The 13,279-nt window shown below is 35.5% G+C and overlaps 2 protein-coding genes across 2 annotated transcripts; both read right to left on the reverse strand.

The window, feature by feature from the left end:
* Positions 1 to 1,578: 1,578 nt before the first annotated feature.
* On the reverse strand, positions 1,579 to 3,414 carry LOC121778839 (F-box protein PP2-B10-like; the record flags this gene model as incomplete). Its single annotated transcript, XM_042176244.1, has 3 exons — positions 1,579 to 2,253; positions 2,327 to 2,445; positions 3,082 to 3,414. Coding segments are annotated over 3 exons (939 nt in total), but the record flags the coding sequence as incomplete, so codon positions are not given.
* A 6,173-nt stretch (positions 3,415 to 9,587) lies between these two features.
* Positions 9,588 to 12,401, reverse strand: LOC121765029 (mevalonate kinase-like). The gene is made up of 5 exons (XM_042161072.1): positions 12,154 to 12,401; positions 11,330 to 11,573; positions 10,984 to 11,237; positions 10,080 to 10,493; positions 9,588 to 9,940 (listed from the first exon to the last, which is right to left on the reverse strand). The coding sequence occupies exons 1-5, from the start codon at positions 12,284 to 12,286 to the stop codon at positions 9,819 to 9,821; spliced, it is 1,167 nt and encodes a 388-aa protein (XP_042017006.1). The 5' UTR covers positions 12,287 to 12,401; the 3' UTR covers positions 9,588 to 9,818.
* Between the last annotated feature and the right edge of the window lie 878 nt (positions 12,402 to 13,279).

The following is a 13,279-nucleotide window of genomic DNA, read 5'->3' on the forward strand; positions in this document are numbered from 1 at the left end:
ATGGTGATGCTGCGGTACTCGATTTTGATCGTGTACTGCGAGCCCTACTCCAATTCCGGCTTCTTTAGTCTCTGGGTTGAGTAATTTCTCATTGACCGACTCCCTTCTGACTAATCCATATGCTTTCTTTGCTGTTGGTATTGGATCCATGTTGAGTATTTCTCTTTTGATCTTGCTGTTGTCGTCTAGTGCCTACATGAATTGATACAATCGGTGCCTTTGTGTGTTCTGATTGTACTTCTCGATGCTTGATGGAGTGTCCATTGGGTTTGGATCCCGGGTATCAATTGATATCCAGAGATCTTGTAATTTCTGCCATAGATTCTCCAGTGTTGATTCACCTTGCCTGATGCTATACGCATGTCTGTGCAGGTCTGAAATCTGGAACAGATCCGCGCCACTCCCATACGTGGTGGCTAGATTATCCCATAAGTCATAAGCCGTCTCGTACTGGGACACCTCGTTTACGAGGTTGGCGTCGATGTTGCTTATAATCCAATTGAAGCAGCAATCGTCCCGCTGCTGCCAACGATTGTAGTTTGGGTCCGTCGGAATTGGGGGGGGGGTTCAGTAACTTTATTGATGTGAGATGCCAGACCCTTCCCCCTGATTGCTCGACTCATCAGTTTAGCCCATAGTGGGTAGTTATCCCCGTTGAGCTTTTCTGCTAGGCGTACCTCGCCTAGTGATTCGATGGAAGAAGGCTGTGGGTTTTGGTTTTTCTGAGACATACTTAGTCTCATCAGTTCAGCAAACTGTTCTGCTGATAGGGTTACGGTTGAGTTGGTTTTTGAAGGATCTTCTGATTCTGACATGTTTGGTTGCGTTTTTTCACGGGTTTCAAAGGGTCGAGAAAGGTACTCGAGACTGTGATGAAATTTTTCTGAGTCTCAAGCCCGGATAAACCTGCTCTGATACCATCTTAACTATGGTAATCGAGAGTTAGGCGACTCATAGGGCAATTCAGAGTGAAAAAGGTGTTTGGAGAAGATGATTGTTATTGTATTTTGATGTATGTAACACAAGGTTCTTTCCCCTACTTAAAGGGAAAATTACAATGTAATTTAGGTAATAGATCAATCTATTCTAGGGCTATGTATGGCACATTAATTCCATATCAATTACATATCATTCTCCACTAATTACTTTTCTTCCTTTGGTAAGTCTTGACTTTGGTATATTTGACAGCGGGTATACCCGTACCCGCAAAACTCTAAAACATACTACCTGATCCCGCCCCATTTCCCGTTATCGTTGGGTAGCGGGTCAAAATGGGAATAACCCATTACCCGCTACCCATTTTGCCACCCCTACTGTGACAGTAAAACTCTATCCAGGCTCAAAATTTGGCAAAATTTGGCAATATTATACTCCTATGAATATTGTTCAGTAATGCGCGGCCCTTTGTGGTGTGAATATGGTGTTTATATTTAAATCTTTTTTCCAGAGACAAGTAGTAACTCTTAAAGCCTGGCCATATTGCTCCCGTATATTGAGTGAAGGAAATTACATGATAGTACGCATATTGATGGTTGATTTAGTAAATTAGTAGTGATGTTTTTCCACAACAATATGATATGATATGATATCCATGGATCGACCTTATAGCACAAGTCAAGAGAACAACATGACAATCTTACAGCAGAAGTTAAGAGAACATGACAATACAACGATAACAACACCGAACATTACAAAAAATTCTTACAGACATTTACTATGAACATTGATCAGCATGAGAATAAATTTTCATAGACACATGTATCTATCTACTTTCTCTCTTTAGGTCTAATCTCAATCCCTTGAACAATGATCCCACTCTTCCAGTTTCCTCCCTTGACCTCCATCACGCTTGCCTCCAGCTCTCCATCTTGTCCTTCCTCTACAAAACACTCTCCCAACTCTACCTCCATCCACCCGTCGTCTCTCTGCTTCGGATACTCCGTTTCCGGAATCATTTCCGGGTTTCGCATTTGAGTTAACCAGCGGTAAACACTCCCTACTCGTCTCGGTACAATCTGATACCTATGCCTCTGCACTCCATCTGGATCCAAACAAACGTTACGTTTCTCACTTTCGCGCCCGCTCACTCCCACATAACCATCCGCATATTGATGATCAAATCCATATAGTCTTGATTTGCAAGTGAACACAAGGTATGCTGCATAATTAGTGCCACCAGATAGCATGCTCATCTTTATCTTCCCCCTTATTTCAAACCAACAAACATCGAGGAGCTCTGCCACCTCTGGAAACCTAATATGAATATGAGTAAGCATTAGCCCACTAGAAAAATAAACAACAGCACAATTTGAGTTAATTTAACTACCTGGATTCAGGGAGACTGATGAATCGCCAATATTGAGGAGTATCTCCCCACACAATGTAGAGGTCCCTTGCAGATAACATATAACATTTCTTACCACTCAGCTTCTCCAATTGGAAACTCTTGTTCAATGATACAGAAAGCATATCAGATTGACCGCACATCAGAACAACTTGAATTAACAAACGTGAGAAACTCAATGATCACAAAAGGATGCAAGTGTTAAAGCCATTCATGCTTCAAGTATTACATTACAAGCTTGCAAGGTCAATCACACTATGAAGATATATCAGTCGATTGAATCAAATACTAGTTGAGAATAGCAAGGGAACTCGAAAGGATTCACTCAAAACAAAAAATTGCAGTTAGATGCAAATCTGAAACAAGAAATCAGAGCTGAATTTAAACAGAATATAAGAACCACAAAATTGTGTGAGTTGTATAGTAGAAAAATGACTATCATTTTGTACGTTTCTCTAATGTTTCTGCTTCATATAAGTGAAAGAAAGTATACAGAGCATCCAACACTGCACCAACTGGAGACTTACTTAATTAAGTACAATTTCGCTTCGCCTAATAATTTAAATTCTGATGAGGCTAAATTCAATTAAATCATATCATCGAATAATCACAGTAATCGTCGCACCGACTCAGTCACGTAAACTTAAAATCAGCGATTGCGTCCAAAATAAGATCAATTAAAACGAGAGAAATCTCAGCATCGGTGCGATAAAAAATCGAAGAGCAAAGCGGCATACCTTGCGACCATCGTCAATTACAATCGGGTGATCGCAGAGGTGTAGATAGAGGTCTTTCTTGGAACGAAATTTAGTAAGAAGTGAATCGCCACCATCGAGAGCACGGGAAATTAGGTCTCGATAGTCGGAGGGAAGGAAGCGGGCCCAAACGGCGTCGGATTCGGAGGCGGATCGGAATGTGGAGGCGACCGCCGAGAGACGGCAAGCGTCCTTAGGGCTGGTGAGGGAAATCGCGGTGGCTATGCAATCTTCAGGCAGAACGTAGACGTCATCCGAACTCTCCACCGCCAGATCTCTCTCTTTCTCTTCTCTCTGAATTTGGTAGAAACCGTTTCAAAATTCTTCGTGTAGTTACATCAGCGAGGCCACGCTGCTTATTTATATCATGTACTACTTCTTTAATTTTCATTTAACATTTTATTAGAGCAATCCCGACGTCATATATTTTCATTTTTATATACATGTAGTTTCATTTAAGTATATCATCATAATTTTGCAATTTTTACAATTATCTTACAAAAAAGTTACCGACTCGACCAAAAATCAACAAAAAATATAAATTAATAATTGTCTCTGTGTTTTAGATTACTACTACTTTTAAAAAATATATATTTTTTACATAGTTTATGGTTGAATTTTATAATTGACATCGACAATTTATTGCCTTAAATTAGGCTATATTTTTGGAATTTATTGTTATTTGTATCAGTCAAAATTAATTATTAAAATAAGATGTAGTACAACCTTTTTTAGAATTTTATTTGTTTCAATAAATATTAATTATGATGTATTCTATTATAGTAATCAATTATATTTTTATAAAAAATATCATCTGAACAATTCATTTACAAAAAGATAAAATGTTGGATGAACGGAAAATTAGTGTAATTTAGGTGCGAATAAAAGATGATAGTAGAAACAAATATAAGTAAATCTAGGTTCTAATTTAAAAATTATAAGTAAATTTTCGACTTAAAATGTATTGAACACCGACTGAACAGTAATTTTCTATTTTTGTCTCTTCTATAAGAGTGTGCTTATTCTTTTTTTAAAATTAATATCTAGATATTTGTATGGATTAATTGTCGTTAAAATGACGAACTTTTGAGAGTCAATTACGATTTTTCATTAAATTGAAAATTCGAAAGATAATCAACAAATTTTCTATTTTTCCATGGAAAGGACGAAAATAAGATACTTTATATATTTCAATTAATAATAATTTTTATTTGGAAAAGTATGCACTTATAACTTAACGATGAAGGCTGCAACTTTAATACATTCAGGCAATAAAACCACTTCATGCTAAAACAGAACCAGAATAGAAAGAGACTCCAATTTAAAAAACCATAACGGAAAGAGATACTAAAAAGAAAGAAGCTAAGAGAGAATCAACGAAAAGCTCCTACTTTTTTTGGTTTAGATTCTAATTTTGCTTTCCAAAAATTTCTCCGTTGCAACAATATATTCCACATCGTGTTATTAACTTCACAATTCTGAGAAAAATATTGGAGAATTTTACAAATTTTAGTATTTGATAAAAATACACGAGAGGAATATAACAAAGTAAATATTATCAAGGCTCTGATATTGTTAATTTGATTTAGGGTAAGGAGGAGTGTGCAGATTTTTCTTTAGCAAATGAGGATTTTAGGCTATACTTTTAACAAATGGACTTTGCTTGATGTGCTCTTTGTAATAATTTATAGAAATCTTAGTCAGAATGCAGTGTAAAAGTCGTAAAAAGAAGAGACAAGATAAACAATCGTGCACTTGTGTGTGATTAGTTTAATAAGGTTTCCAACTTCAGAAATTTAAATTTGAATCCTACAAACTTATTGACCACGAATGGAAACGTCAATAATAAACTAATTACAAAAGGGTCCCCAATTCCTTTGTCTTCTTTCCTCAATTTTGTAATGGTATGTTTTTTAGTTTAAGCTCATATTGATCACAAAAATTATTAATCACGTGCTTTTTAAGTCGTCGTTATGACACCGATAATTAGTTAATGCATAAAAAATGTATCTAACATTGTGGGAACATAAGTGAGTTATCAGATTGTGAATCGAACAAACCGCCGCAGAAAAACATTAGTAAATTCATTTTATATAATGTTGATCTCTAAATTGGAAGTTGAATTATAGCAGTAGTAGTAGTAATAGTACTACTCCCTCTTTCCGCCATTCACGAGTTTTAAGAAATATTAAGAAAAATTGGTGGAAAAAAGTTAGTGGAATAGAGGTCTCACTTGTATATATAAGTTTTAAATAAAATGTAAGTGCAATAAGTTAGTGGAAGATGAGACCCTTTTACCATTGGTAAAAGTGAACCGAGACTCTTATTCGTGGATGGACTAAAATAGAAAAATAGGACTCCTATTCGCGGATGGAGGGAGTATAATTTTATGTTATTATGTACTCACAGATAGAGATCTTAGAGTGGTATATTCTTGGGAACTAAGTTATATAGATGAAAGCTTAGGGCATCCGCAACGCGTCTCGTTGCGGTCCCTAGCGAGACAGCATTGCTGGCTCCGTCTCGTCCCCAGCCCGTCCCGTAACTCGTCTCGGAGAGACACTCGGCGAGCTGTCTCGCCTCGCGCGTTGGCGACGTGGCGAGCTGCGGTTCGTCCGTGACGCCCACTCGCCGGCCCGCGAGTGGGCGTAGTTTATTTCCGTTGAAAATATATTTTTTATTTTTTTTAAAAAAATATCAAAAAAAATTTGAAAAATAAAAAAAATCCCAAAATTATACTAGGGTTTATAGCCGTTTTTTACAAATTTTTATATATTTTTTTAAATTTTTTTTAAGCCCTCAATCACTTCTATAAATATCAAATCAGGGGTGCGTTATATTGATAACCTCTAAATATCGTAATAACCCTATAACTAAATCTGGACCGCACATTTTTAAAATCACGCGGTTGAGATTCAAACTTAGATTTACTTCATAAAAAAAAGGCGGAGGGGTAAAACTGTCATTTCGCTCATTTAATTTCTGAATTTCGCCAAATATCACGTAAAATGATACAATGATAAAATGATAGGTTTATTGCATAGAATGATAGTTTTGCCGGATAGAATGATACTCTGAGTTGATAAAATGATACTATGAGTTGATAAAATGATACTCTGAATTTCGCCAAATATCACGTAAAATGATAAAATGATAGGTTTATTGGATAGAATGATAGTTTTGCCGGATAGAATGATACTATGAGTTGATAAAATGATACTCTTGACTGATAAAATGATAAAATGATACTCACAGCAGATAGAATGATACTTTAGTTGATAAAATGATACCTTTGGCAGATAGAATGATAGTTTTGCCGGATATAATGATAGTTTTTGCCGGATAGAATGATAGTTTAATTTCGCAGCCGATAAAATGATACTTCGACCTAAAAAATGACGAAACTATCATTATAAGCCAAAAGTATAGAATGATATCACCTAAAAGTATAGAATGATAACTTCAGTCATCCAAAAGTATAGAATGATACTCTGAATTTCGCCAAATATCACGTAAAATGATAAAATGATAGGTTTATTGGATAGAATGATAGTTTTGCCGGATAGAATGATACTATGAGTTGATAAAATGATACTCTTGACTGATAAAATGATAAAATGATACTCACAGCAGATAGAATGATACTTTAGTTGATAAAATGATACCTTTGGCGGATAGAATGATAGTTTTGCCGGATAGAATGATAGTTTTTGCCGGATAGAATGATAGTTTAATTTCGCAGCCGATAAAATGATACTTCGACCTAAAAAATGACGAAACTATCATTATAAGCCAAAAGTATAGAATGATATCACGTAAAAGTATAGAATGATAACTTCAGTCATCCAAAAGTATAGAATGATACTCTGAATTTCGCCAAATATCACGTAAAATGATAAAATGATAGGTTTATTGCATAGAATGATAGTTTTGCCGAATAGAATGATACTCTGAGTTGATAAAATGATACTTTTGACTGACTGATAAAATGATAAAATGATATATGTTAGGTTTATTGCATAGAATGATAGTTTTTCCGGATAGAATGATACTCTGAGTTGATAAAATGATACTTTTAGCTTATAAATGTTAGGTTTACTGCATAAAATGATAGTTTTGCCGGATAGAATGATACTTTCAGCCGATAGAATGATAGTTTTGCCGGATAGAATGATACTTTCAGCCGATAGAATGATAGTTTTGCCGAGTAGAATGATACTTTCAGCCGATAGAATGATAGGTATTTTTGGTTGCAGACAAAACTATGATTTTATAAACTCAGAGTATCATTCTATCCGGCAAAACTATCATTCTATGCAATAAACCTAACATAATCGGCACAATACATAATATACAAACCTACAAAGCAGTAAACGTATCATTTTATCAACTCAGAGTATCATTTTTATAAGGTTTCTGTCATTTTATCCTCTTAGATTATCATTTTATCAGGTAAAAGTATCATTTTATTAAACAAAAATGTCATTTTATACACCAAAAATACCTATCATTCTATCGGCTGAAAGTATCATTCTACCCGCCAAAACTATCATTCTATCGGCTGAAAGTATCATTCTATCCGACAAAACTATCATTCTATCCGGCAAAACTATCATTTTATGCAGTAAACATAACATTTATAAACTAAAAATATCATTTTATCAACTCAGAGTATCATTCTATCCGGAAAAACTATCATTCTATGCAATAAACCTAACATATATCATTTTATCATTTTATCAGTCAGTCAAAAGTATCATTTTATCAACTCAGAGTATCATTCTATCCGGCAAAACTATCATTCTATGCAATAAACCTGTCATTTTATCATTTTACGTGATATTTGGCGAATTCAGAAATTAAATGAGCGAAATGACATATTTACCCCTCCACCTTTTTTATGAAGTTGAGTATCATTCTATCCGGCAAGACTATCATTCTATGCAATAAACCTAACATATATCATTTTATCATTTTACGTGATATTTGGCGAAATTCAGAAATTAAATGAGGGAAATGACATATTTACCCCTCCGCCTTTTTTTTTATGAAGTAAATCTAACTTTGAATCTCAGCCACAAGATTAGAAATATGTGCGGTCCAGATTTGGTTATAGGGTTATTACGAGATTTAGGGGTTATCATATGATCACAACTCTAAATCATTCTCATAAATTAATCCACAAAAAAAACTCTATATTCTCACTCAAACACTCTACATTCTTCACCTCAAAATATTATTCTTCTTCCAAATTTAATCTATTCATGGATCCATTTAAGCTAATGCGTCGAATAATGGAAGAATCGCTAACAGAAGATCGACGTCGGGAGGAGGAGGAAGCCGCGGCGCCTCAAAGGTGATCCCGGACTTACATCAATCGTAACCGGGAGGAAGCCGCCGCAAGGTTGGTACGCGACTACTTTTGTGGTTGGGAAGGAAAGCGTCAGTTTAAGCAAAAAAGGCAGTGGAAAAGCTGAAACTGTTGTGGTTGGGAAGAAAAGGTTAATACACAAACCTTTCGATTTGCAAACATCGAAATCTTGCTATAAATCCCATATGATTGGTTGATATATGAAATGTCACCATAATCACCATAATCACACGATAAATAAGAAACCATTATTAAACACCAATAATATAGATTGCTCTGGAGATCAATGGCGGATCCAGACTTTTTAAATTAGGGGCACGAATTTTATGATAAATAAACATATTAAATATAATACTACTACTTTAAAATATAAACAAGATAAAATATAATATTATATTATAAACCACCACAAAATAGAGTATAAAAGAAAGAACATACAAAGGAATTCCTAAAATCATCAAATATAATAACTATCGGAATAAGTATACAAAATAGAAACAAAATAATAATCTACAAAATAGAAAATTAAAGAAAATAAGTTAAAAAAGAATTCCTAAAATCATCAAATATAATAACTATCGGAATAAGTATACAAAATAGAAAACAGAATAATAATCTACGAAATAGAAAATTAAAGAAAATAAGCATACAAAAAATTGGGAACATAGGTGATATAGGGTTCCTAAAATCATCAAATATAATAACTATCGGAATAAGTATACAAAATAGAAACAAAATAATAATCTACAAAATAGAAAATTAAAGAAAATAAGTTAAAAAAGAATTCCTAAAATCATCAAATATAATAACTATCGGAATAAGTATACAAAATAGAAAACAGAATAATAATCTACGAAATAGAAAATTAAAGAAAATAAGCATACAAAAAATTGGGAACATAGGTGATAAACAACATAATTGAAAACAATTGAGACCAGGAGGAGTCGAACTCAGGTCTCTACTTAGAAAACCGCCTCAGCAACCACTGCACCACTTATGCTTTTTGCAATATTTATCACAATATTATAATAGGTAGACAATTATTTGGGGTACAATGGTACCCCTTGTTCTATGCTTGCTTAGCCAGTGCTGCAGACAACACATAAGAATTCAAACAGATAAAATTACAAAGTTTTCTTTACTTAAATTTTTTTCGAGTGGTACAGTACAGATGCAAAATATAGATTGCAACAACAATGTGATATAGTTCATACAAGAAAAAGTTATTAGCATGGAAAAACTACACGCACGGACACAGAAACAAGCGGCCAGAATGATTAGATCTGCAAATCATTATTTGAAGAATAAGGGATAGATCTTACATTTGGGGGGTTGCTTCTGGTCTATGTTAAGCGGAGAAACCACTAAAGCTAATCTCCATGCCTCTTCCACCGATTCCAGCTATCAAACATTGGAACCCACATTCTTCTAGCTCTGCAATTACTTTTTCAACGACTGTTCCTGCTAATACTAGGTCATCTAGTCATGGAAATCATCTTTTTCATATGTCAAACAAAATTGGACAAAGGTCTTGATGGTATTGAACAGAATGATTGTGAGCAAAAAAAGTTATCAGAAAACGAAAAAATAGCACAGACAAAAAGGATACATGCAGGTAGTAGTGTGACGACACAGCCTCCTCCACCAGCTCCTGTTAGTTTAGTGGCTAGCTTGTATTTTAACGTAGTTTTGATCACAGTCTCAATGGTAGCATGGCTGACCCCCATGCACTGGAGTAATCCCTGATTCATCTCCATCAGTTCCCCTAGTTTTTCCTCTTTCTCAGTTATAGCAAGATCATCAGAAACTGGTGACTGGATGATGGCAGCCACCTCATTGCTTATCGAATCAACAGCTTTAAATACAGAACTCATTGCACTACCATGTCTCACTGCCCTTTCTGACACACCAGAAACCAATGCTCTTGTATTTCTTCCAACTTTCATGTTAGTAACGAGCATCTTCAAAGGCATATTCGTCTTGATACGTGTGAGTTCGCCAGACCTAAATTTTATCATGTTCCCTGTAATATATTGTTAGCTACTTAGCTGAAATAGTCTAATATTTTATTTTATTTTGCTGAAATAGTATAATAAAAGTTTTAGTTCATAAAATTCACCTTGTTTAGATGTTTACCTAGTAAGGAAGCATATCTCACATACAATCATATTGTCTTTGCTCGCCATGAAAACATGTAGCATACGAAATTCCTCCATTTATTTGACTTCTATGCATGACAATTTTCAATCCTAGTATTTAAAATACTACTATCACGTTACCCCATCCCTATATACTTCATGTAGTGGTTTGGCTATTTATTATCACAATAACCATTTCACACAATCTGACTGAATACTTAGTCACTCAGCATGCTATGTACCTAAGACAACAGTCAATCAATTGCATCTTAGATACCAATGATAGATCGTATGGTAGTTCCTCTACTTTATTTTTCATCTTAATGCTGAAAAAGTTATAAAGATCGAGGATATCAAAGGAGAATGTTTACATACCAAAGGTGCTAACTGTATTGTCTATCCCAGAAGGCCTCCCATGGATAATCTTTTCACCTTCAAATGCCCATTTGTTTACCAGATCTAGTTCACTGTCCCCAAATGTTTGCCAACCTTGATGGCTAAAATCAAGTTTCAAAGAATCAGACAGTGAAAGGAGGGCAGCAGACAGCGCAACACAAAGAGCAGCAGACGAACCCAAGCCAGAGCCTAATGGTAGCTCAGAATTCACAACAACTTTAGCTGGCTTATCACTGATAAAGTAAACAAAATGCAACTATATTAGATGCAGAAAATTCATGCTTATAATAAGTATTAGAAACATGAGTATAGCTTATTTGCACACCCAAGGATTGATGTATATAGCCAAAGGAAAGCTGAAATTCCTGAAGCTAGTCCAAGCTTAGATTCTGCTAAATTTAGTTCTTCCACTAATGAAGCAATTGCTTTTGTGGTCTCTAATGAACATGATGAAGGTGTGGAAGCAGACTTGCTGCCCAGTTCAGGCAGAACTTCCTTAAGTTTTCCAACTGGCCAAGAAAATTCCAAGTCCACATCCTTGAACTGGACTTGTAGTGCATCGTTGTTATCTAGAAGAAGAATTTGAACAGTGAGAGAGGGAAAGCATACAAAGTAGTAGCATATAATTATAGTACCATTATACAAGATGGCATCATCAAGAAAGAAAAATAGGTGAGCTGCTAATATACTACTTAGTATATCAAGAGTCTTGGATTCCTTGATAGTGAGTGATACATAGTAATATTGCGGCTGTGTCTATAGTTTACTTTCTCGTGAATTAAAATTTTCATAAGGAACAGACTGAAGTCAAATCTTTCAAATATGGAGTACCTTTTAGTCGACAGGTCATCAACTGAGTAATTATGCATCATGTTGCTACTAGGTAGAACAGAATCAGGAATAAGAACTTGAATCATAAATAAATTAAGAAGCTCCAAACAAACTTAAGGTAGATTGTGAAATAGATTATGTATAGCAACTATGCGATGAGGTAATTTCCCAATTACGGCCGCTTAAACCCCCAACAAACACAATGCATTAGTTCAAGGAACTAATCAAACCAAAACGAAGGAAAGTCAACAACAAAACGAACATTTCTCATCAATCACAATCACTACAACAAGAGAAAGGGGATAACAAGTAAAGTACCCTCGGGAGTGGGGAAGCGGAGAGATACAAAAGTGTAGAGATCGATGGTGGCAGCGACGGCAGTGGATCCGTGAACGACGGCGTGCTCGCCGGCGAGTATGATTTTCCCAGGCGCTCTTGCTCTAACCTCCATACTCTTCCGTCTCTTTTAGGATCAAACACCTCACCAAACCTAGCCTAGGGATTTGTTGAGCAGTTGTTTTTGATGTGTGTGATTGGCGGGCTGCCAATGGCGGAGAATACCAAAAGTGTAGGGTGTCAACTTTGAATGATATGAGACCACATTTCAGTAGCTCTCCCTTTTCTTATTCGCACCACTCGCGCGTGCTCACACGCTCTCTTCTGGGGAAAATATTAATTTTGAAATAAATTTCTTTTATTTCAATATAATTGGTATTTAATTTTCGCAAATAAAAAATTGATTGAAGTGATATGCATATGCGTTTATTAACATCGTATTTAGTTATTCATCAGTAGTAGTAGTAGTAGTAGTATTTAGACGTAGCTGTGAGTATTAATAGTATAGTAAAGTGACATGCTCGTAATAATTTTAGAATCATCCAAATTTTAAATTAAGAAACATGTGGATGGGATATACATGCATCCAAAGTAATTCTGATGGCTCCGCGAATTTTTGATGTTAGCAAATGCTGGTAGAGAATGAAAATACAGACACAAAGAATTTACGTGGTTCGATTTACTGAAGTAAATCTACGTCCACGGGAAAAAGGGAGGGCAAGATTGTATTGCTTGATCTGTTTTCTACAGCTTACAAATACAAACTTGCTATTTGCTATATGGTGTTTTATCTCTAGAGAGCTTAACCTCCTCATATCAGATCTAAGTTCCATTTATATCTTGGACTAAGATCGTGGCTTGCATCACCACCCTAAGTCGTGGATGTCGTGTAGGTCATGGCCTAAGATCGTGGATGTAGCGTAGGTCATGGCCTACGATCGTGGCCTGAGTTGACACCACGTGGTAGTGGGTGTGTTGGACATCCTGTATGGGTCCACTAACTCCTTGTTCGGTCGAATACTGAGACCGAACTGCTTTGGTTGCCGATCTGAGAGTAGAGCTTGCTTGATTGGTTGGCTTTTACCGAGCTGTAGGCTGAGGCCGAACT

Source organism: Salvia splendens, chromosome 2 (assembly GCF_004379255.2).
Source record: "Salvia splendens isolate huo1 chromosome 2, SspV2, whole genome shotgun sequence".
Classification (NCBI taxonomy): Eukaryota; Viridiplantae; Streptophyta; class Magnoliopsida; order Lamiales; family Lamiaceae; genus Salvia; species Salvia splendens.

Coding starts and splice junctions, on each gene's coding strand:
- LOC121765029 (XM_042161072.1), bottom strand. CDS start 12,286: ATGGAGGTTAGAGCAAGAGCGCCTGGGAAAATCATACTCGCCGGCGAG. Junction 11,238..11,329: donor CTATATACATCAATCCTTGG/GTGTGCAAATAA, acceptor TTACTTTATCAG/TGATAAGCCAGCTAAAGTTG. Junction 9,941..10,079: donor CGTCACACTACTACCTGCAT/GTATCCTTTTTG, acceptor TAGATGACCTAG/TATTAGCAGGAACAGTCGTT.